Consider the following 25,695-nt stretch of genomic DNA (forward strand, 5'->3'; position numbering starts at 1 on the left):
TATATTAATTTACACTCATGGAAGAAACAAAGTCAATGCCAGTAGAGATACTGGATTGGATCATGCAAAGCATGCACAAAATGAAGTCTCAAGGCCCGTGCTTAGGACAATGGGAGAATGGCTAAAATCCAAGACAACAATGACAACAGAAGAAGTAACAGGGTAAAGACACTAAACATAAAGGGAGGAACTAGAGTACAGTGATGGAAACAGATTTAAGGGATCATAGGTTTCAAAGTAGGAAGATTAAGCTAGGTTGTCAAAGGTGAGTACTGCAAATTAAGGAAGGGAGCTGGGTATTTCACATTCAAGATTTCATTCAGGACATATCTAAGGTAAAACAACACAGATGATGGTGACAAAATCTGGTAAAAGGCTTTTTATGCCTACATTCAAATTGAAGGACATTGGGTCTAAAACATACGATGAAACATGACATTAAGAGAAGAGGTCGTATTAAAACAACACAACACAGAAAAAATTACCAAGCAATTACAGTTCAGTGTTCCTGCTTCAGATAATCTGCATGTTTATGTGTGCTTAAGTACATATGTCTTGGACATGGTACAAAGAGAGAGTAAGGGACATATAGGCTTCATCTTAGGCTCTTATTGGCAAAACATTCCACCAAGAGTATTTTAGATCCAGAGGTAATCATTAGGAGCATACCTTAAACATGAATAATAGAGTGATTTATAAAATTATACGTAAGTTCATAAACAAAAAAACCTCATAACCCAAGAAGATGATAAGTAAATAAGTCTGTCTGTAAACTTTTTGGCTACAGTTAAGATTGAGATAAACCTCCGTTGATTCGAGAGGGCTCACTGTGATGGCCACATGGGTGAATGATAGGCAGAGAAGAGAGAGCTAAGCATGCCTCCTGCAGCCACTTCACAGGTTACACAAAGCAAGCAGGAGCCAGTATACACTCTAATGTGTCAAAGAACATATCAAGAAGAATAGAGGAGAGTTTAGTCTTCATGCTCGGGATTAGGAGAACAACTACAAAAAGTCATTCTATGGGTAGCAGGCATCCTTGTAAGACAAAAATTAAAGGTGGGGTGGGAGACGGGAAGAGTGGAGCAGGAAGGAAAGCAGGAACACTGACCCAAGTTCATGGGACCTGAGAGAGTTAAGTGTTACCAGTTACCATGCACCCAGGTACATTCTTTCCCATCATGCACCACAGTGAGATACCACCAGCAAGCACTGGAAGCCATGGCCAGGGCATTCTCTGCTAAAACATACCATTAACCAAAAGAAGACCACAATGCAGCTACATTCATTTCATTTGTATTCTTTGTTATTGGTTTAATTAAGAGTTTTGTAAGGTGGGTAAAAAGTAAAAAACACACCAACCTTCTCGCAGCTCTGAGGGATGTAGGGGGTTTGATGCAGAACACAATGAAATGAGGAAAGGAGAAAAACAAGGGAAACACAGAGAGAGTAAAAAGGCCATATCAAGGCTTTCAACTGCTACTTGAACATCTTTATTTGCTCTAGTTATTTGCTTTTCCTACCTCAGCTGAAAATGTTAGCAACATCTCATGGACTAATATGGTATTAGAAACAATAGCTAGCATCATTTTGAAATTTTCCCATTGAAGAAGGTACACATGCCTCATGCAGCAAAGGAGGTCACCATTGTAAGAAAAGGATCAAGGGACTTTCAAAGAATTTGGAGAAGAAACGGTTTTCTTCATATTCTCCCACCCCAGACTCCAGAGGAAGATAGGAGAGCAAAACATCCCCACAGAAACAAAATTATCTCAAACAAAAATTTCAAAATCAAGCTAGATATTTTCCTAAGGAAATCCATCCTATTGTAACTTAAAGCCCTCACAGTCTTTAATCGATTCCCACCCCCTCCCACATCTTTTGTGCTTATTCACAGACACGTAGACCAGGAAGAGCATTTCCATTGGACAAGAAGCTATAGGAACCAGCTTTTAAAAACTCTGGGGAAGAAGAGATACTTCTTTTTAGTTGGCATGAAAGGTACAAGCTCAAAATGTAATCATTTGTATTACTTTATGAGAAAACATGAATGTATCCTCATAACTCATTCTTGTCCCAAGGACAATTAACAGTATTTTTAAAAATACAATCAGGGTTTGATGGTATTTGAAATATTAAACTTTCTGGAATGTTAATAACTTTTAAAAATGAGTGTAAATATATGCAGAGACATATGGACACACATAATACCATGTGTTTATAAATAAAAAAGCAGAGAAAGAAAAAATACAATTGTGCTATTTGCAGGTAGCACCTTTGTTTTGTTTTTTTGTTTGTTTTGTTTTAGTAGCTTTATCCTTATGGGCTCCACAGCAGAAGTCTTGAAGACATAAACACCTTTATGCTTGGAGTGGCCTAGAAAACTGATTAGTAGCACACCAAGCAATTATTTCAGGGTTTGATAAAGGAAACAGAAGAGAAACAGCAACAGAAAAAAGAAGGAAAAGAGGAAAACTTCAAACAAATGCCAAGCACAGTTCAATCAATGCAGTAAAAATGCAAATATACTTACAAACTTCAAGCCTCAGGATAGACTGTACTCAAAAGTTGTCAATTTTTTTTTTTTAACAAGAAGGTCAAGATTTTTAATTCTTTATTCACTAAAATGCTTCAGCTACTACAACTACTAGTGTATCACCTTGGTATCTACTGACATAACAGCACAGATCTTATGTGTCTCTCAACTCCCCCTGAGCCTTAGTGAAGAAGCGATGCCAGGTTATGTCATTCCTACCTCTGACATATAAATTGGCAGGGGCAGAATAGCGAGTGCCCGCGCTGTTGGTGGCAACACACTCATATTTCCCTTGGTCAGATTCTTCACTCTGTTCAATCTGAAGGGCTCCTGTATGGATATAAAATATAGTGCCAAAGATATGGTCAGAGAAGGTTTTCTCAGTGCAGATAGCTAAACCTCTTAACAATATGAAAAGCCCTGCAAAGCGAAGGTCCGCTCAACGTCGATTCAATCTCTCGCTAAGGTGCACAGACAGAAAATGATGCGATGAGAAAAACATATAGAGATTATTTCTTTTTTACATCATCAATTCTAGCATAAGAAAACAATTATCTCTTTTCCCAAGCAAGACTTCTAGTCATAATTAATACTCTCATTTCCTAGACTAATAAAATGAAGATGGGTGAGGCTGCTTCAAGGAAGTATGGCTTTTAAATCAAACAAAAGATTAATTTTTGGTGTGGTTTTGTTTTGTTCCATTTGGGTACCAAAAGTGGCGCAAAAGATAGGTATGCTCAAAAAAAACCAGGCCGGGTTTTCAAGAAAGTCTTCTGCTGAAGAAAGGCAAAAATACGCAGCGAGTACAAAAAGGCTGCACAAAGCAAAAAATTAAAATTAGTCATTATATATCATGAAAATATTACTTAAAGAAACAAAACTCCCTTAAGACATGCAGATTTTTAAGAAAATAAAGACAGTTTGTCACAACTTACAATCATTTATTACATTTGCTGAAAAACAAAGAGCAGTTGAATTAGAAGGTTTTAAAAAAGTTAAAAAGCACGGCCTATGCCAGCAAGGAAGAACCAACCAGCCACTGCTTGAGGACCTCAAGACGGATCCCCTCAGACACCCATCAAAATCCACCAGTGGGATTAGCAGTGTGGTGTCACAAAACCCCAAGAAAAATCCAAAACAAGAATTCTAAAAGAAACGAACACGGAGTCAAAGTATGACAAACCAGCAATATCACATACCACCAAGAATACTGAGCACCGTTTGTTTCCATAGCCTGAAGGACAGAAGATCCAAAAATCCAGAGGCGAGTAATCCAAGAAAAAAAGAAGTGGGGGGAAAAAAGCATTGCTGTCAGATTGTAGGCGAGTGGGATCAGGTGGAAAGGGGAGTCATTCTTTGACTTTTAAGACAGTAAGAGAAAAAAGAATTGAAGAACAAAAGCAAAAACCTTTTGAAAGATAAAGACAAAAAGCAGATGTTCCAGGCTGTCTTCTGCATGTCTGCCACTGTTCTCCAGACCATCTTGGCTTTGGTCCAGAACAAGAACAGCTAAGGAAGAAAAAAATGATCTTTTTTTTTCTCCAGTTGGACAAAAAAAAAGGAAAAAGAAGAAAAAAAAAAAGAAAAAAAGGAAAAAGGAAGAAGAAGAAAAGGAAAAAAAGAGGGACAGATGGTACGCTGTGACTGGTCTGTGGTCTAACGACCTGGATATGCTTTCTTTGAAGCATATCACAACTTAAATAATCATCTCCATAAAGAAAGAAACGAACAAAACAAAGAGAAAAGAAAAAGAAAAGGAAAACTCACAATATGAGAGTCACTAATCATAAACAAACAGTACAAAGGAGAAAAATAAAGTTGATGGACATATTATTGGAATGAATTTGAAAACAGGACAAAGATGAGAGTGATGACAGGACAGAAAGAATGAGCAAGATCATTCTGTGAACGTTAGTTCAGCACTCTTACCTCTTATTGGTGTACCACCTGGGTGGATAATATGAATGCAAATAAGATTAGAAAGAAGAAGCATTAGTACGAGAAGGAGGAGGCTAGGGCTGGGGAGAAGAATTAAATTAGATTTACAGAATTAAATAAGGTCTTAAAAGAAACTTGAATTACTATACTGGTAAAACAGGAATATATTAGATAGTATTATTAGATTATAAAAGCAAGTTGCATTATACCACAGAGGGCAAAGTCCACAATAGGCAGCATTGCTTTTCTCAGAGAAACAACTGAGTTCTTAGGTCTGGGGTCATATAGAGTTAGAATTATATCTTATATGCCTCATATTCTTAAAAAAAAAGACAAAAAAACTAAACAATACTTTTTAAAGACATAGTTTAGGAAAAATCCTGTCTAATCTATTTAAGTATATATATAGGTATGCATATATATATACTCTTATAGGAAATACTAAGGACTAACTGGAAACAAACACTGTTGATTGAATATTTTATTCTACTCACTATGCTACATTTGTGTAATATAACTTGTGTACTATTTTATTTTTCTACAGTGTTTTTACAATAACGGTTCTGTGGATGTGTGCGTGTGCGCGCCACTACCGAGATCTGGTGTCTACACTGACAGTTAGTAAAATGCATGCCATGCATTTTATTAATAAAATCATAATAGTAATAATAATAATAATATTCTGGATATGGAAATTAGTGGGGGTGAAGTGCGCTTCAGAACTAAGCACTTACCAATAGATTCTGGAGATTTAAATACGGAGAGAAGAAAGACAGCATAAAAATATTATTATATTCCTTATAATTTGGTACAAATTTTTCAGAATTAAAGCTTTATATACTAAATCATCTATGTTACATGTGAATAATTAATTCTTTATTTACAATAACAGAATGCTAATCTACACAATTCTGCTGACAACAAGCAAAAGAGGCAGTTAACAAGACGCTTTAACATCACAGGACAGGTCAAAAGCTGAGAATTCTGGGAAGACAGGCAGTTAAACAACTTAGAATTCTATATCAATATAACTCCCAACGTCAAAGTAAACAGCTTATTACTACATGTCCCAGTGAAATTGCCTAGGGACAGGCTCTAAAACTTAAGAAATTTAGAATTATCTCTATTTTTAATCTAAAGAGAGCAAAGGGATGAACTTGGGGTAGGGGTGGGAGAGGGAGAAAAGGGAAGCCAGGGGAAAGAGAGAAGGAAGCAGCAAAAGTTGGAGTCTACACCAAAAGCAGACTTCTGTAGATCCAGTCACTGGAGGGTTCAAGACTCTTTAGTGTGGGCGCACACTACTGTGGCTTATGTGTAGAAAATGCTCACTCAAAAGAATACAATAATAGTATTAATAAAAATCCCCTCCTTGCATTGGTACTTAGTAAAAGATTTTTGAAAAAATCCATCTGGTTACTTATGAGATAACATTTCTGTCATTTATGTATTAGTGAAAAGAAAGCAGATGTGACCAAACTTAACTAAACTTTGGTACCTTGATGAGTTCAAATGCAGAAAAGACAGAGAAAACACACTTTAATAAAATTGAATCATTTTAGTGTTTAATATGAGTATTTTGGTTTTTAATGGATACAACCATTGGAGCTCCTTGCAAGTTCAGAATGAAGTCCAATGTTGAAATAAATTTGTTTCAAAAGAAAACAGAGAGAGAAGAAAGAAAGAGGAGAAAATGGATCCATCAAGTACTGCAGAAAAGCAGTAAATTAAAAAAATCATCAAAAATACAGTCACAGCAGTGAGCAATGTGGATTAAACAGAAGCTGCAAAACACACAGAGAGAAAGACAGACTCTGAAACAGGCTATGACATCACAAACATGGACAACACATTAAATAACAGAGAAAGAGAAGAGGGAGAAAAATCAATACCTAAAAATTAAAATTAAATTAAATAAAAATAAAAATAAAGAGAGAGAAAGCTAAAAAAAATTCTCTAAGAGTTAGTTGAAACAGTAACAAGACCCTACCTGATCGTAACTGCTTAATACGGCCATTGTTGTTGCTTGTGTCGACGGGTAAGAAATCTTTAAACCAAGTTATTTCTGGATCCGGATTCCCACTGGCTGCACAAAGCATGGTGGCGGTGCGTGTACGCTCAACCACCTTCAACTGTGGGCCCATGTCAATAGTAGGGAAGCCCCTGGGAATTTGATCCTCTGCAAGACAAAAGGTGATGCAAACATTATGTCAACAAGTCAGATGCCCAAGATTCAAGAGCTAGTGTCCATTAATCTTTCCCCTTACCTTATTTGGCATTTGTTGAGAAGCTAATACAAACCAGGCAGCATTGCACTATTAGATTAGGATACAGTCACGATATTGTTCCTGGCCAGGAGAATGCACAGTCTATGTGAGACCAATAGCTTAACAAAGAGCTCAGACACATGTGATAAAGAACATAATGAAAAAAACACATCTAGTTCTCTGGGATCGTAGAGGGAGCAGAAATTATAGAATGTGTGCCAGAGGAGGTCAGTGACTACCAAAAGAAACTCTGAAATGGGCCTTTAAGAACAAGTGGAATTGGCCAGAAAGATGAAGACATCACAAGTAAAAGTGCTTAGACAGGGAACTTCCTGTTGAGGGAAAACAGTGGGATCCAGTAGAGCTGTCTTGGAGAGTATCCAGGGAATAAGCAGGTTAACTGGATTAAGTTACCTGATCTCTAATCTGCTGTTTTTCTTGTAATTTTTAAGTAAAATTCTGTATTTTTCATAAGGGTCAGCTTCAACTTGATGAAATTTTTTAAAGGAATTTCTTTGTAGGGAGTTTCAATTAATCTGAAAATTATCTGAAAGTCTCCCTTACCAAAGAACAAAAGAAACTAAAAAAAAAAAAAAGCAACACAAAAGTGTATAAAGTGTATATTCCTCAGAGTAAGAGAATATTTTCCTCCATTCCAAAGACCTATACCATTTTCAATCAGTAAGAGTTGAAATTTATAAATTTTGAATCCTCAACTCATCCAAAGTTTACTTCTCCCTATCCTATATCAATATTGTCCCAGATCTTAGATCTTGAGAAATTACAGTCCTCTTAAATACCCCAAGCATGATGATCCACATTAATAACTGACATTACCAGCTCTTCCAGCTAGCATTAGAAAGGTATATTCTATACTGAAGAAATTTTGAATTTGAAGGAATTTCATTTATACGTGATTAGAACTTGGGAGTTTGCTTGAAAACCATTATAAAACAGTTTTAATTCTCATTGGGTCTGGAATTAATTTAATCAACTGTCCCTCATGACCTCTGGTTAATTTTCATAAGCCATCAATTCCAAAATTACTCAAAAGCACAAAATCTAGTAAGAAAAAATTAGAAATCATCGAATAAGGCATCTCACTTCTCCTTGCATGTTGCCTGCAATTTCCTCTATGATGCTATGAGTCTTTCTGAAATCTGCGTTACAATTTCTAGGGAAAAGACTCCATTTTGATGCTTCTGCTGTGTTGTCAGTCAAGTCTATGTGCTCTCTACTGCCTCCCCTCTATCATTGCAGAAAAAACTCAATCTCCTCAATCTAGCTAGCAAAATCCTTTTAAATCAGGCCCCATTTTTCTTAACTTCTCATGGATGATATCCATAGCAAAGTTTCTTCTGCTCACACTGTAACTCTTACCATTCTCCAGACAAATCATGTCCAATAAATACTCTGGGTCTCTGGAAAGTCATGAAGCCAAAATCACCTTCTTTAGAATAAAAACTCTCTCAAATATATTTAATATTCACTTCCTCAGAACTACTGTAGCAGTAGGTACCTAAATTCCATTTTCTTGTATTATTATGAGTTTATCTCCCTACACTGTGAGTTCCTCCATGTGTCATTTATATCCAAATCCCTTGCCACCAAACTAGTCTGTATTGCCAGACTTTTAAGAAAATCTCCAATGATTCTGAAGCTTAAATAAGAATATAACCTAGTGGAAAGAAAGAAAAGAGAAAGAAAGAAAGAAAGAAAGAAAGAAAGAAAGAAAGAAAGAAAGAAAGAGAGGGAGGGAGGGAGGGAGGAAGGAAGGGAGGAAGGAAGGGAGGAAGGGAGGAAGGGAGGGAGGGAAGGGAAGAAGGAAGGAAGGAAAGAAAGAAAGAAAGAGAGAGAGAGAGAGAAAGAAAGAAGAAAGGAAGGAAGGAAGGAAAGAAAGAAGAGGAAAGAAAAAAAGTTTTCTACTATATATAGTAGAAAACTACTTCTGGTCAACAGTTGATCAGAGAAATAGTTCAGGACTACAGAGAGATTTTAACAAATGTCAGACTATTACTAAAGAATAAAGTTCCCAATGAAGGGAAGGTTTCTCTCAACAAGTCCAGATTGTTGTAAGAGAAACAGGGGGACTAATAGAACAGGGGAGATGTGGACTCTGGCTCTTCTGCAGGGAGATTTATGAAAGACCACACGTTGCTAAGAACGTTGGACTTGACATCTAAATTCACTAGAGAATATTTTCCTGTCCCAGCAGCTAGTTACAGATGGAGAAGAAAAAATTACAAAAATAATTCACTACCATGATCTACATTTTACTTAGGTTGAAAGATATGATTCTTTTGAGGGAGCAGGAATACAGCCTGTTTATGTGAATGCTCACACATCATTAGCCAAGCAGAAGGCTTTGGAGGAGGACAAAAGTCAGAAATAATAGTTAAGAATGAAATTTCAAGATGATTTTTCAGAGCTCCAAGGGAAAATTACAAATTCTAAATAGAATGGGGCATTTAGCAAATTACACTAATTTTGATAATCTACTCCACATGAATTTCATCAGGCTGTTCTTTGTGACTTTAAAGGTTTTGTCAATATGATACATTTCCATCTATAGAATTGTTCTAATGTTACTTGAAAAAAAAAAGCAAAAAGATCAATAACCATTGTATTACACACATCATATTAAACATCTCACTTGGCAGCTATTGACCCAAAATGCTTCAAAGCATTTTACCTCGAGTGCTCCCAAGTCAACTACACTGGCTTAGTTACCTAGAAATGAGTTTCTTAAAAACCTCTTAGATTTTGTTGTTCTTTTCCATATTTAAAACTCCCAACTTTGGGGCGCCTGGGTGGCTTAGTCGGTTAAGCGTCCGACTTTGGCTTAGGACATGATCTCGCGGTTCGTGGGTTCGAGCTCTGCGTCGGGCTCTGTGCTGACTGCCAGCTCAGAGCCTGGAGCCTGTTTCAGTCTGTGACTCCCTCTCTCTCTGACCCTCCTCTGCTCACGCTGTCTCTCTCTCTCTCTCTCTCTCTCTCCTAGAAATAAATAAAACATTAAAAAAAATAAAAAAAATATGAAACTCCCAACTTAGGTTAATAAAAACTTACCTTGAGATCCCTGAGCTATCTCTATATTTCTCAGGGCATTGTATCTATCCCCAGGCACTTAAATACTAGTTACATTAGTATGCATTAACATTGACCCACTAGTCATTTACTTTTCTTCTACAAGTTCATCTCTCTGAAAAACCATGCTAATATTTAGTACCAAGTGGCAAGTGTCAAACACTTAAGATTGTTGAGCCACTTACTAAAGACTCTTACTAAAGAAATCTAGAATTAATAACCATTTATAAGAAATCAAATCCTCACCTTAGGGAGAACTGACAAAATTGACTTGTGCCCTACCAAAAGCAGTCTAATACATTTGCATGACCTTTCTTTTCTTTCTTGGCTCATAAAGAACACTCCAGAGCCCCCTTTTCATATACACAAGTGCAAAACAAAGATAATCTTTCTTGCATACTAATCGGACAGTGGATGTAAAGAGTGCTCCTTTCTTATTTTTAATAAGGGTAATTAAATTCTATCCATCCCCCCCCCTTTGCCAGGAATCTCTTTGAATGCACTTTCTTCATTAATTTTTCATGAGAAACATCACAATGTAACAGATTCAAATAGCCAGAACTTTTACATGTTGATAGTTGTGGCTTGTTTCCAATTTGACTGTCAGGTATTTGGCAATAAAACTCAGTATTCAACATAAAACAAACTGTAGAAATAATGAAATTTCTAATTGGAATGCTTATCTCAGTGGGTGTAGTTTAGAAGACATTAATTGCTTTTTTTTCACCTTCTACATTTATTAGTAATTTATATAAAACTGCCTTGGCCATTTGATAACATCAACTTTGACAGCTCATCAAATGTGTGGTACCAGGAACTTGGGGGAAAAATCAATATCTTTTATATCTTAAACAAATAAACTTTTATAGAAAAAAGCAGCTATCAAAAATTAACAAATTGTCAATATGTTAGGAGCTTTAAACTTCTACATGAGGTGAAAAGAAAAACATTTTGTCCTATTCATTAATGTGCTCATTAAGCTTTAAAGTGCCTTACTTATCACTGTTCCATATTAATATTCAATCATGCAGAATTAGCTACTAATTCATCAACAATTTAAATCAGACTTGACCTTCACAAAGCCATTTGGTCTGTCATTTTGAGAGGCCATTAAAGGGCAGATTACTACATACTTGTGCTTAGTGAATCATAGAACTCATACATATTTTGTTTGCAATGGCAGCTATAATAGACCTGGAAATATAGCACATTCTTTGAATCTGTTTGATATCCTAATGAAATATGCTGATATGAAACTTACAGTTCCATTAAGGGAAGGGAAACATGAACATCAGCATTGTTCAGAGTTAACTTCCCATTTCTCCAGAACTTGTGTTAATAACCCCTGACCTACCCAAGTCTTGAAAGGAATGTATAGGGAAATAGTCTGACATGACATAGTCATGTCATAGATATCTGTGATTGATCAAATACAAGTTTTTGCATAATTTGCTCAGTTAAACTACTTTCATTGTTCATCCATAAATAATTTTAATGATATTTTAAGTTGTACTCCAATTCTGCAAACACTGAACCTCTCTTATTTGATGGGAAACCACAAAACCAAATTGCCTGCTAAAGCCATAGCCTCTTTCTAAGGTAGCCCAAGCAGTTATCCTTGCCTATTTTTGCTGGGACTTTGAATGAATTCAAACACAGAGGCGTTTTGACTCTGGTCCCAATTGATTAAAGAGATTTTCACTGAAAAACTATTTGTGTGGTGCTACATTTCCAACTTATTACATCAATCACATCAACAGTATGCTTTTACAAAAGCAGTATTAAAAGATTTGGCAAGTATAACACCCTCAAGGTCCATCCATGTTGACCTTGAGGGTGTTATGCTGAGCAAAATAAGTCAGAAAGAGAAGGACAAATATCATATGCACATATAGGAGGATTAGGAGGAACTTAACTGAGGACCATGGGGGAGAAGAAGGGGAGAAATGGTGGGGGAGAGGGAGAAAGGCAAACCGTGAGAGACTCTTGAATGTGAGGACAAACAGGACTCAGGGGTGTGGGGGGGGGGAGGGGGGAGATGGGCATAGAGGAGGGTACTTGTGGGGATGAGCACTGGGTGTTATATGGAAACCAACTTGACAATAAACTATTTGTAAAAGAAATTAAAAAAAATAAAAGCAAAAAAAAAAAAAAAGATTTGGCAACTATACCCAATTATTTAAATGTTACGGACAATGCAGAGGTTTTGATGAGAAAGGTAGTGTAATAAAGTGAAATAAGAGTCTTTAGTAAGAGTAAATATTTATTTTTCTTAGAGAACTCAACCTACTGAATCACTTTTCTGAGTACCAAACAATTCACAGTGGCTTCTTATACAAAAGCTCTCAACTGGTGTTATCAATCAGCCCCTTAATAAGTCAATGAGCAAGCTTGAACTCATAAGCTCATGGAGGACAGGGCTGTGTGTTATTTCCTTTGTAACCAAGACAGTGTACAAGAAACATTTGCAAATACACCTGTTTAGGGAATCTTGGCAAACATTTCAGCACTCATTCATGTGGCATCTTTTAATTCCTACTGGGTTTTTTTTTTAACACCATTCATTTAAACAATTAATCATTCTTTGTTTTGTGGCTATATGCTTGGCCTCAACAATTTGGTTCTAAGAGACATACAGCTTTCTTATAACTTTTATTTTTTATACTGTCTTAAGTAGCATGAGACTTCCAGACTCACAAAAATAGTCTTTAACGACTATTTTTATAGTCATAAATTTTATTTAATTAGCAAACAATCTTCATTGGTTGAGATGTACATGTCATGCTTGGTTCTTTTTATAATTTAGTGCAGTTACTGCACTGGAAACACACACTTCACTGTAAACTGTAATCACATAAAAATTACATGTAAACACCATGAAACTCAAAAGAATACACAGAATATGTATTGATACTCTGTTATGTCATCTTTAGAAAAATAAAATCATTGATGTTCAAGCTACTGATAAAACCCAAGTGAATCACTCAGTTGTATGTTGAGGCAAACACTCAAGGTCTCCTGACAGGAGCAAAGATTTCTCAATGGCTACATATCTTAAATTTTTAGGTGTTCACAATCTAATCTTTTAGAAGCTCTAAAGTTTTGTATTTGTTTTGGAATAGGAAGGGATTAAGAAAAGATTTCATTAACATAAGGAAAGATAATATTAGATGGGTCATATAAAGAATATTTTCTTAATAAAAGTGGTAGACCCTTTAAATATATTGAAAGGCATTTCACCTGTTAAAGAACAGTATACTAATCTCTGCCACACAAAGTATGTTTTTATACATAGGAAAAAGTGAAAATGCTCTTGAAAAGTTTAATTTTCTTGGTGTTCAGACGGTCATATAACGAAGTATTTTCATATTTATTAAAATTGCATTATTTTAAAATAAAAAGAGTTTTTGAACTATTAGCTTTAAGAATCTGAGTAGTTAATAGGTGGCATAATTCATTCTACAAATATTTATTAAATGTCTCTGTTGTGCCAAATATGGGCCAGGCACTGGGTATGAAGTCATCTAGAGAACCTTTATATTGTTTTAATTGAATCTGCAGAATAATTAGGTTCTTTGGGAGTGAAAATAGTACCCAGCTCATAGATGGGAGGACTGAATGAGATAATGAATAAATGTGGCTAACACTGCCTGGCACTAGTGTCAGGGATTTTGTAAAATATTAGCATATCTACACTTACTCAATCCCAAGATCCCATGATAGATTTAAACAGAACAGAGGCATGTGACTCCAAGTCTTGACAAAAAAACGCTGCAACAGTAAATTGTAAATAGGAAATATTCTATGCAAATCATTAAAAAAACACACAAGGGTTATCTAAACATCAAAGTGAATTTATTTATTAATTTATGTTTATTTTATTTTTGAGAGAGAGAGACAGAGTGTGAGCAGGGCAGGAGCAGAGAAAGAGGAAGACACAGAATCCAAAGCAGGCTCCAGGCTCTGAGCTGTCAGCCCAGAGCCCTGTGCGAGGCTCAAACCCACAGATGGTGAGATCATGACTGGGGCCAAAGTCAGAGGCTTAATCGGCTGAGCCACCCAGGCACCCCAATAAGTGAGTGAATTTAGAAAGCGGTATCTGCATCAAGTAATCTTTTCAAAGCTCATAAAATCCCTCATCTTTCCCTTTGAACAAAATTTTACATTCTTTGATTAATCAACAGCAGAAATAAAAATACTCCATATTATCATATGATGTTTCCAAAAATGAACTAAAACTTAGCTCTAAATATTTGAGACAGAAAAGCTTTGCTGTGAATGACAGAACATATTGAAACAATTTGAGCCTTATTAAGGTTTCTTGATATAGGCAAAGGTGGTATCATAATTACTATCTTCTGTAGACACAAAACAAAGACTCAGAAATACTACTTGGTCCAGATCACACACAGAGCAAAAATAAAAGAAAACATTTTAACTCTAAATCTGGTGTATTTGTATTTCATCATGCTTCCTCTATGCCAATGACTGTTCATTGGATATTCACCAAAAAAACAGTGATAGAACTCTTAATCGAAGTCATCCTGTAATGGAAGGCACAATGAAAATTATTTGAATAGTTGCTTATTTAAAAGAATAAGCAGAAAGGACTAAAGTTCTATAGAATGTAATAATAAATTTTAAAAATAGTTCTACATTAAAAAATCTTTTGATGTATGTTAATTGGCTTCTCATTGGTTTAGGGTTTCTTACAGGTAGAGACATAAATCTGCCATGTAGACTAGCCAGTCAAATGTTGAGGAGAAATGGAAGAGTGTGAAAAAGATGATAAATATCAAATAATTTATCTAGAGAGCTCAAATTCAGCACTGTGCCCATGTCTTTAACCCTTATGTAACTTCTATTTAATTTTGTAAGAAGGGCTATAAATGGTAGGACTTTGGTTCTGAGCAGATGCCAAAAGACAGGACACTAGACATCAGTAGACCCAACATATCAACTCTATTAACTTAGGCCACACAGAGGTCTCCTCTGTAAGAAGGGGCCAATAATGACCATCCCAAATAGCTCTCTCTGGGAGAGGAGACAGATCAGGGTCTCAGTGGCTAGTACCCTGGAGGTACTGTTACAGTATTTGCTACTGTGTTGACCAGCAAATGAGTTTTCAAGTCATTATCTTTCTGAATAAACCAAAGTATCAGGCTACAAACAAGAACCATTTCTTTCCTGAATACAGTCCCTGAAAGGGAGAAAAACATTTATTATTCTTTTCTTAAAAAACAACAACAACAACAATGTAAATAAAGCTTTTATTTTCACCATTTCAGATGCAGCAGGGTATAATTTGTACTGTTTTGACATCATGACTGTATTATTCAAAATCAATCTTCCTGCAAGTGTATTGAATAAGAGACTGAAAACAGAAAAGTCAAAAGAAAAGAAATAAAAGCTAAATCAACGTTTTCTAGTAAAGTTGGACTCCTGGGCCATTATTGAAATGATATTCATATGAATGAAATTGAAAAAATATATAAATAAAGTAGTTTCTAATTATAAGTCAAAGTCTACTCTAAGAAAGAAATTATGTAACTGGAGAAAACTGCCAGTTAATAAACGATAACCCAAATGGAATATTTAATAAATATGAGATCTGGCCCCACAAAAGTAATTATGAACAAGATATGATGAATATTTAGTCCAAAATCCTCTTTGCAAGTTATTATGTACAGATGGTATGCTTGTCTTAATAAGGCTATTAAATCAATAGAGAAGCTTTTATTTCATAGTGGATTCAGGTATCTCTTAAGGGCGGTTACTGGGCACTAAATTCTCCAAAGACTTCTCATAGAATGATGCCATGCAAGAATAGAAAATTGGACACTGATCAGCTGATAGGAGCTTCATTAGCAGCTACTAAATATTCAGCATACTAACCAACTACCCACAGAGCATTCCAGAGCAAAGCTCCATTTTCTGAAATATTCTTCACATGTTGAGGATGTTTTAAGGCATTCTTGGCAGAGAAAAAAGCAAACTTATTTAGAAGTAATATATGCATTATCCTTCAAATCACAAAGCAATAGTCTACATAACAGAACACAAACCCAGTTAAATTATATTATTTGTATAAATGTGGTAGCTGCAATTTCACATGGCTTTAAGTCAGTTATTAGTTATTTGTGTTTGGCTTTAGCAAATGCTCACACTCTTTATGATCCAAAATTAGAGGAATTCATGGAGATACAGAAATAAGTATTATCTCCTACTTAACAACATTATTAATTCTTGGGTGTTTAAACAAATATTTAGGAATCAGAGTGATGCTTTTTTTCCCTTCCCTGGAGTGCAAATATCATTAAAATAACAAAATCCAATGTCCATCTCCTTTCACAAATCTCACTGCCTTTTATTATTTTTACTAGTAAGCTGGTGTCATGATCCAAAGGTTTTGACATATTTTGAATGATAAATAACATTTTTACATAAATTTCTATATAAATCGTACTATTCAGGTTTTTTTAAGAGAAGAAAGGCAAAAAATGCACAATGAAGCTGAAGTACAATATTTTAATTCCTGTGTTTTTAGACAGAGAGACACTAAGACAGAAATAATAAGCATGGAAAGAGAACTGGGTTTGGCTCCTGCCTCCATCATTTGCCAGCTTTGTAAAAGTAAAAAAATTCTAATGAGTTCAAATCAAATAATGCCAAGAAAAGCATTAATTCTGGCTGCTCCACTGTATTGTGGTGAATGTAACTGTAAATAAAAATTTTAAGCTCTCAATCGTATAAAAAAGAAAACAAGAATAAGCTGTGTGTGGATTCACATTGAAGGCATTGGTGTGAATTCATGGTTTTAAAAACATGCACACTGACATAGAAATGAGTATAATTGTAAATAAGTGCATGCACGCATACATTCACTCCTTATATACACTTGCTAAACACATCTGTATCTGTGTGAGTCCAGAGAGGATACAAGCAGCAATACCTCATAGCAATGGCCACACATAGCATCCAAAGCTTACATACGACCCTCTAAATATGACTATCTAGTAAAAGGAAGCAGAGCTCCTTGAAGAAATGACTGATTCCATTCTGTACTGGGAGAAGAAAAAAGTACAAGACATTCTTAAAACATCTGTTATGTAGGCAAATGCTTGAAGAATGACAAAGACATGCTGAAAAAGTAAAGACGCCAGCTTGGTGGGGCTCTCATTAGCCCAATGTGGGACAATTTGAACATAAAACATATATACAAATTATAATATATTGAATATAATAAAAAGACATGAATGCATACTGATATAAATGAATCAGTAGAAAAATTTCAGGAGGGATTATGTATTTACAGAGTCCCCAGGTAACTCCGCCCTGGCATTTATTGAATAGAAAGGAAAACAGTAACTTTACAGTTGCAAAGACTTAAAAACAACCTTAAGATAACAGAGTTGACAGAGATAATGAAACAGATCACAATCAGGTGTTGAAAAAAACATAGTATCACTTCCATGATATTTGTTATAGACTAAATGTTTGTATCCCCTGCGCCTGCCATCCCCACCAAATTCATTTTTAATCCAAACACCCATTGTGATGGTATTTGGAGGTGGGACCTTTGAGTGATAATTTCAGAGCAAGGCAAGTTTATGACAAGAAAATGCAGATATATCAATATTCTAAAAAAAAGCAGATTTATTATTTTTCTTTAGAGAAGTAAAAACATGAAGTAAATAGACCCTTTATTAACTTTCTCTGAAATCATATAAGAAAGTCTAAGATAGTTTAAGAAGGTGAACTCTGCTTACTTTCATCCAAAAGAGCATTGACTTAACATCCAGGAGTATCAAATATCCACGTGTTGTTTCTCAAGCCACACTTTTGAAATGTTTTCAGAGAAATTTACCTCCCCTAAGCTCTTTATAGTTCTCCCCATTGATCTACAACACAGTAAAGAACAATGCTTGCCATTCCAAGGTCTTTAATCATTTGGGAAAGTGGGCAATGGCATCAAGCACAGAAATAAAATGATTCAGCTATGTCTATGTTTTTTGGAAGAGAACATTTCACTATTTTAGTCCTAAGTAGTATTGCTCGTAGTTTTAAAGACAAACTGTGGTAAAGTATTTGTTCTATTTGAAGGAAGAAGTTAGACTCTGAAAACAGGTAAAGGCAGTTTTCTTCAGTGGATATCTTGGAAAATAAAAAGATAAACTCTTAAATCAAATACCATATATAAAATGTTTCACTGCAAAGAATGAAAACTACATGACCACACAAAGAAACCTTTAAGGGTAACTTGTGTTTTAAGAATGTATGATATTTCTATGGAGGATAATTTCCTCTAAATGCAAACAATTTTCTGTTTATATGCCAGAAGTGAGCTTCAATTTAACACCAAAGAATTACCAAATAGGACTGGTTTATATTTGTCAGCTTATGAGACTTTTTCTTAAGTCTTTGGAATCACAAACATTGATGTATAGAATACATACCCAAATAAATTTATACCTTTAAAATTTTTTTTAGTATTCTTCCTTCTTTATATAAACTTACTAAGCAAAACAATACCACATTTAAATGTAAACATATGATAGAAATTTATTCAGTACCTTTTGATATATTAATATCAATATGCTACTAAACAGGAAGTCAGACACTTAGAAATAACATATAGAAATCCTACCAAAGATCATCACCAAAAATTACATGAATAATACCCATATCCTTTGCTGTCAGAAGATCAAACCTCCACATATAAAATTTTAAAGGCTTTTCTTCAATAGTAGGCTAAGCTCAGCAAATGACAAAAAGGGTTTTAGGTAAAGCCTGAAGTAATTACATGAAGGATTGTGGTCTTTTTCCTAAAAACAAGTAGAAGGAAAAGGAAAGTTTTAGTGATAGAGGTAAGTGTGTGGGGACTTAAGTGCCTATGGACTTGTGTTGTAGAAGGGTAAGTTGCATATCCAATTTCTATTTGAAAAATTTCCTTATAACTACAATGTGGAAATGCATTGAACAGGGAAAAAGAAGAAAGATTGTAGGAAGGCCAATTAGGTGACATAAGGGTAAACTTATACTTAGTAAGTGATGGGGCAGATAGGAAAATAGAGTTGAGATGTTTTCTCCAGCTTTATTGACAATACATAATTGATGAGTCTATTTGTCATATAATTGGGAAATAAAATTGTAAGATATTTAAAGTGTGTATTGTAGTGACTTGGTATGTGTAGATATTGTGAGAATTGAGAATAACTGGGGGGCACCTGAGTGGCTCAGTTGGTTAAGCGTCTGACTTTGGCCTAGGTCATGATCTCACACTTCATGGGTTCGAGCCCCATGTTGGGCTCTGTGCTAACAGCTAGCTCAGAGCCCAGAGCCTGATTCAGATTCTGTGTCTCTCTCTCTCTGATCCTCCCCTTCTCTCTCTCTCTCTCTTTCAGAAATAAATAAAACGTTAAAAAATTTAAAAAAAGAATAACTGGAAGGTCCATTTTACATGTCTCAGTGGTATTTTGAAGGTGGGGAATCAGGGAGTATTATCAGGAATGTTTTTCTACAAATATGTGATGGATTCAATAATACATTACTAGGAACGTTATACATTAAGGAATAATGTCACATATTCAAGGCACCTATGTAATAGATGACATGTATCCCTGCAGGCTGGAATCTGTCTTTTCCTCACCAGGGTAGCTGTCCCAGGGTAGAGAATAGCACCAAGCACAAATTATCTGCTAAATGAATACTGATCCACATTTACTTTCAGGAACTGGCAGATGGGGCTGGTAAATATACCGTTTGCTCCCTTTTGTTCTTTGTCTCAGGTTAAAGGCAGAACAGACTGGCTCTGCCTATACCAAATGAGCTCAGTATTCTCACTGTGGGTGTGTCAAGTAATTCCTGAGCTCCAGTCTAAAATGGTGGAGATACTTATGGATTTGCATCAATTTTCCCCACCAATAGCCAATTCCTTCAATCTGAAGACAGCTGAGCATGTCAGGGTATTTTTCTCTCTAGACAAAGAAGAAATTCACTAAACATCAAAGTATCACAGTGAGTGGCCTCCTGATAAGAGAGAACATAATCTGAGTTATACTCCTATGAAGACATGCCATTTTGAATCTCCTTAAAGATAAGTCACGGCTGTTACATTTTAATATGCTACATGCCAATTAAATAGATTCAAGTTTCCAATGATAAGATATTCAGTAGTGATACAATAAACCTTTTCCTTAACATCCTGAAAACAACCCAGAGTTGTTCATTTGCATTTAGTTACAATAGGCGGACATATTGTTACACATTTAGAAAACATACAATCTCTAAATGTTAATAAAGTGACAGTAACTTAGCAAGTGAAAAAGTCATCTCAGCCTTGAATTCACTGGCATAGAAAGCCCACATATACCTCTGTTCTTTCCACAGCACAAGTGGATGGTTTTTATGTTTACTGCAAGATTAATGCTGCTTCAATTGCTCAATGATGATGGCTACGAGGCTGTTGAGTAAATAGTCTGCATTCACTAAAGGAAGTAAGAACTTGTATTTCAGTCACTGATCCCTAAAATAACTAAAGCTATTTAAGTGTTTATTGTTATAAAGATAACATAATTTGCCATACAGCTTTGTAAAATATACATGACAGGTTTCATGGGCCAATTATAATCAAATGGGCACATTCTATAGTTTCTGAGGAATTAACTCAGAAGAACATAAATTATAATCAAGAATGCTTACCCAGTGGGAAAAAGACACTTTCAATTTAGTTTTCTCTAATGGCTATCATATCCCCCTCTCAGCCCCTATGCCATCACCACCATCTTTTCCCCAGTGCTGACAAATTGGACATGAAAGCCCATAGACTTCCATTGACTGAAAAGCTAGTGGGTACATCATATGAACTCAGTTGTTTGAATCATGACAGATCAGTTTCTTGGCTAACACAGCTAAGTTAAACAATCAAGTTAATCTCTCCAGCCTCATCCCCTTATCCCCTTCACCATGTCCCTCCTTCCCTTCCCTCTTCCCTGGTAATTTTCAGGTGACACTTAGCTATATGTCCTCCTTGCAAAGCCTAAGCTACTTTCCTGAAACATGGTTACTTACGATGTTTTTAGGAAACAAAACAAAACTTTCCTGAGATGTCAGTTTTCCTGGTGTGTTTTAATATGATAGAGATTTTAACAACAACAACAACATAGAGATTTGAGAATATTCCAGCTATAATATAGTTTTGAATATTTATCTTTTCAGTTGTATGCAAAAAAAAAAAAAAAACTGCAGAAGGTGTAAGGCTAAGTTGGCTCAACCTTTCTCCTCTTTCATTCCTAGACATAATTTCTTTCTTCATATTTTGATTCAATTTCCTGGCAGGGAGGATGATATTTATCTTATACAACCCTGTCAAGGAGCCTATTGTTTGTTCAGACATATGGTGACACATTTCTGATCACTTATTTTTTAGTTATTCTGCTCAACCCATGGCAGAGTTCATCAAGGGTGCAGGCTACTCCACGACTCCCACTGTGTTAATGTGAAGAACTGTTTGCTCTTAGGTTAGTCTTCAAAAGGTAGATATTAAATGGGAAAATTCTCATTAAAATTATTTATAAATTATAGAACATGTGAACATGTGATAATTCTGAGAGGAACTAGGCTATTCTGATAAAATGTATACTAGATCCTAGAACAGAGTCAACTGTAATAGATTTTATCACTAATTTTCAGAAAGTAGCTATGCAAGGGGGAAGTGGGTAATCGGCATTGAGGAGGGCACTTGTTGGGATGACTACTGAGTGTTGTATGGAAGTCAATTTGACAATAAATTATATTAAAAAAAAGAAAATAGCTATGAAGATCAACTATAGTCAAAGTCACACTTTTTGGTAGATGGTCTGCATGTTTAAATGTTTTCAATGACACAGTCTATAAAGACATTACCTCATTCAGTTACCAAAGTTCATACAGTACAACTGATCAGTCACAGTTAAGTGTTCTCATGGTATTTTCCAGAAGTCTTTTCTTTTAAATTTAATGAATGAGATGTATTCCTACTTTTAATCTCTTAGTAGTTTTTCAGGTTCTCATTATTATATTCATACTTTATGGCATAAATTGGTAGTTCCTTAATTTCCTAATAATCCAGTTTGAGGGGGGATCTGACCTATTTCATGAAAAGTCAAGCTGAAATTATGGATATTCACCTGGTCCTCCTTTTGTAGAGAGTGCTGGTCTATCCAAGCACAGAGTTCTATGCTTCTTAGTTTTTTTTTCTTTTACTTTTTAATGTTTATTTAATTTTGAAAGAGAGACAGAGCGCAAGCAGGGAGGGCAGAGAGAGAGGGAGACACAGAATGTGAAGGAGGCTCCAGGTTACAAGCTGTCAGCACAGAGCCTAACACAGAGCTTGACTCATGAACTGTGAGATCATGACCTGAGCTAAACTTGGAGGCTTAACTGACTGAGCCACCCAGGAGCCCCTATGCGCCTAATTTTTTTTTTTTTTTTTAATGAAATGTGCAAACTTGGCCTTAACACAGATTGTTGTCAAAAATTAAAACTCTCTTTAACCAAACAACCAGTTTTGCTTTAATGTATACTTTTCAGGGTTCTCAACTTCAAACTGATGGATAAAACCTATCATAACTTGGCTAGTGAAGCAGTAAGTATGGATTATTAGCTGAAATAATGCAATCTCACCCATTTCTTCACATAACATAAAAAAAAAAGACCCTTCAATTATCTAGAGGATCAGAGACTAGAATACCAAGACTATTTTCTGTTGTTTGATAGTAAACAAGTTTTATTGGCTTGCCTTTAGGCATAATTCCCCAGGTTACACTGAGGAATCTGAATAAGTAGTAGGTCTCAGGAAGGTGGAGAGAGTTAAGCATGTATATGATGCAGAGAGTGTTCTTTACAACATGACAGTGTCTTTTTTTTCTGAAGAACTATGGGAGAAATATTTTCCCCCAATTTCAGTCTCAGGACTAGTCATCATTTTTCTGGAAGCACTGAATTATTTCTATTATAGATATTGTGCATAGGTATGCTCTTTCTCACTTCTAGAGCTGTTCGAAGACTTAGAGCTAAAGCTGTGGTCTACTTCCAGCACAGACATAGAAGCCCCCTGGTGTGGGTTATGTGTTCCAAACTCACTGCTCCAACACCACCACATTTTATCTCATCACAGGGAACCTTCTTCTATAAATTAATCTCATTACCTTTGAAGTGAGGTTATAATAGACAGAAGCAAATAAACACTGTAAATACAATCTTTCAAAAAATACATAATGACCAAAAGAGACGATGTCCAACATGTAAAGAGACATCCAAACAAATGAGTTGGCATTGCCCACAACAGTCTATGAGAAATGTTCAAGTTACCTGCAGTTACTATAAACCAAATTCAAACTCATCAAAGTGAGCTTCTGAGAGTATGACATAAAACCTTTGATTTGACGAACACTAACTCAAATAAAGGAATTAAGAAAGAAGAGATGTTAGGAAAGGATAAAGTGACTTTACTATTTTATTTTTATTGGAGGTAAATCAATTAAAATATTCATTACATAAGAAAGCTGAATAAATATATCTACTGAAGACATATAATACACTCACATGTGTTTATATAGAGCATATTCTTATATTATCTGCAGAAAATTATATTCACATTTAGCAAACATTAAGTGGCAGGCACTATTTGTTCAAAGTAGCAAACATGTGTTGAACACCTCTCAGATTCTCCACATGAAAGAGTGTTTGACACTTGAGGGCTCCAGTAGCAGTTTCTCAAAAATCTTAAAATATAATGGTGGAAACATGCATGTAAATGGAAGGAAATATGTGAAAGAATACATTGCTAAGGGAGCACAAATGGGTGAGTAATTAATTTTGTTGGGGATTATAGAAGGCAACCTAACAGCATGAATACAATTTTGATAAACAGGAATGTACTAAAAGCCTTCGAAGTACAGGAAAATGATCAATGTACAGAGATTAAATAGATGGTATATTCAGGATGAGTGTGGCTACTGCTTGGATGCATTTGTTTGGGGATGGACTAGCAATGCATTGTGGCAAAACATGTTGAAGCATGATGCAAGAATGGTCAGCTGGTTCCAACAGTGAGAAACTGGGAGGGTTGTAGAGTTCACTTGGCAGCTAGCACAGAACTGAGTATTTTTTTTTAACAAAGTAAGAGGAAACAGTTCACATTCTAAAACACATCTTTTTCAAGGGAGTTTAGAGGTAGGGGACAAAGAGCAAGAACACTTAGAAAGTAGCCATATTCCTTTTGATGCAAGATGTGTTGGAATGCAACTCCTGGGAAGAGAATGGAACAGATGACTTAGCTACACAATGAAAGAATGTTCCACAGGTTTAGGAAGTATTCATTTTATTTAAGGGGAACTGTGGTAAAATTAGTTCTCAAGTTTCTAGTTTCTTAGTTCTTTGGTGAACAGCAGGTGGCTGGGCAGAGATGGATGTTACCAAATACAAGAGGTGCAGGAAGACATAAGGAAAGCTCAAGATTTGAAACACAATTTTGAGTGTTATTCATATGAAAGTAAAAACTGGAATTATGTGAATGGAGGAGATGATCCAGGGAAGAAGTTACAGTGAGAGGGTATGGGAATTATCATATTTAAGGTGTTCTACATGTAGAAATAACTTTCTTCAGAAACTCTAATTTGTTATATATGTATTTTATTCATTATATCTTGTGTAATACTTTTCTGTACTGTGTCTATATATCAGATACTCTGTTGATAATTTTTTAGGTTATTTTTCTCATAGAGTAGTACCTTTGCTTATCCTATCACATAACAACAAATGTGATGTGTATCTAAATTTTTTAAGAGTCATAGAATTTAGATCTATGTAGACATAAGTAAAAACATATGTGAATATTTACCTTGTAAGGAGGGGCATATGAGAAAACAACACAAACTTTGAGAGAAAAGATGAAGTAAAACAAAATATGAGAAATAACTTCCCAAAGAAAATTATTTAAATAAACTATAAAAATACTCATTGTATATTAATAAAAAAACACTCTAATGTTAACTTAATGATTTTTTTAAAAATCATTCCAAAAAAAGGAAGATGCTATTGTTAACTCTTTCTTCAAGGCATGTAACCGTCTAAAGAAGATGCCAATGTTTCAAATACTTCCATTTAGTCTATCTATATTCAGATCTCTATTCATGTACTAATCCAATGTGAACCATCTGAAAGGAGACTAAAAAGGGCTAGTCAAGTAAACGCAGGACTGCACTACTAATACAAACCTGACTGGTCAGCTTGAAGGGACCAAGATCAGAGCAAAAACCATAACAGGGAGACATTTAGAGTTGAGGGAAACAAACAGAAGGCATGTCCATGTTTTCTTGTATTTCTAGGAATTTGAAAATTAAAGGTTCAATCTATGTTATTAAAAACATCACAATAGTTTTCTATTTATAGGAATGCGTTCTTAATTGCTGTGGACTTGTATATTACTCTAATATCTAAAATGAGAGCCCTACATTTAAATTTAAACATAGTCACATCTCTAATATTAGTGTAATTTATGTGCCTATGGTACCTTCCATATATGGAGAGTTATGAATATTATATGATTTGATATGTATTGATGCTTAAAGTAGATTTGTCACGTAGAGGCTACTGAATATTTATCACAACTATTACAACATTTCATCAGGTAAAAAGCAAGTTGAAAATATATTCTGCATTATTTCTTATAACTAGTGGCTCTCAAATGTTTTAAGTCCAACTAACACTTCAGTTAGTTAAATGGCCTACTTAACAATGCATCTACTATACACGCACAAACATAATTTATGGTAAGAATGGCACCCCGTTTAAGAAGAAATCATATTTTTGATCACTTAACTAAAACTA

At 35.2% G+C, this 25,695-nt stretch overlaps 1 protein-coding gene across 1 annotated transcript in view; it reads right to left on the minus strand.

The window, feature by feature from the left end:
* PTPRD (protein tyrosine phosphatase receptor type D) overlaps positions 1–25,695 on the minus strand; it is a 533,426-nt gene that overhangs the window by 201,120 nt on the left and 306,611 nt on the right. The window contains exons 5-8 of the mRNA XM_039252611.1: positions 6,462–6,650; positions 5,209–5,217; positions 4,466–4,483; positions 2,756–2,866 (exon numbers count right to left, since the gene is read on the minus strand). Coding sequence (XP_039108542.1) covers positions 2,756–2,866; positions 4,466–4,483; positions 5,209–5,217; positions 6,462–6,650 — 327 coding nt within the window. The remainder of the gene's footprint in view (positions 1–2,755; positions 2,867–4,465; positions 4,484–5,208; positions 5,218–6,461; positions 6,651–25,695) is intronic.

Source organism: Hyaena hyaena, unplaced genomic scaffold, assembly GCF_003009895.1.
Source record: "Hyaena hyaena isolate Hyena2069 unplaced genomic scaffold, ASM300989v1 scaffold_422, whole genome shotgun sequence".
Lineage (NCBI taxonomy): Eukaryota > Metazoa > Chordata > Mammalia > Carnivora > Hyaenidae > Hyaena > Hyaena hyaena.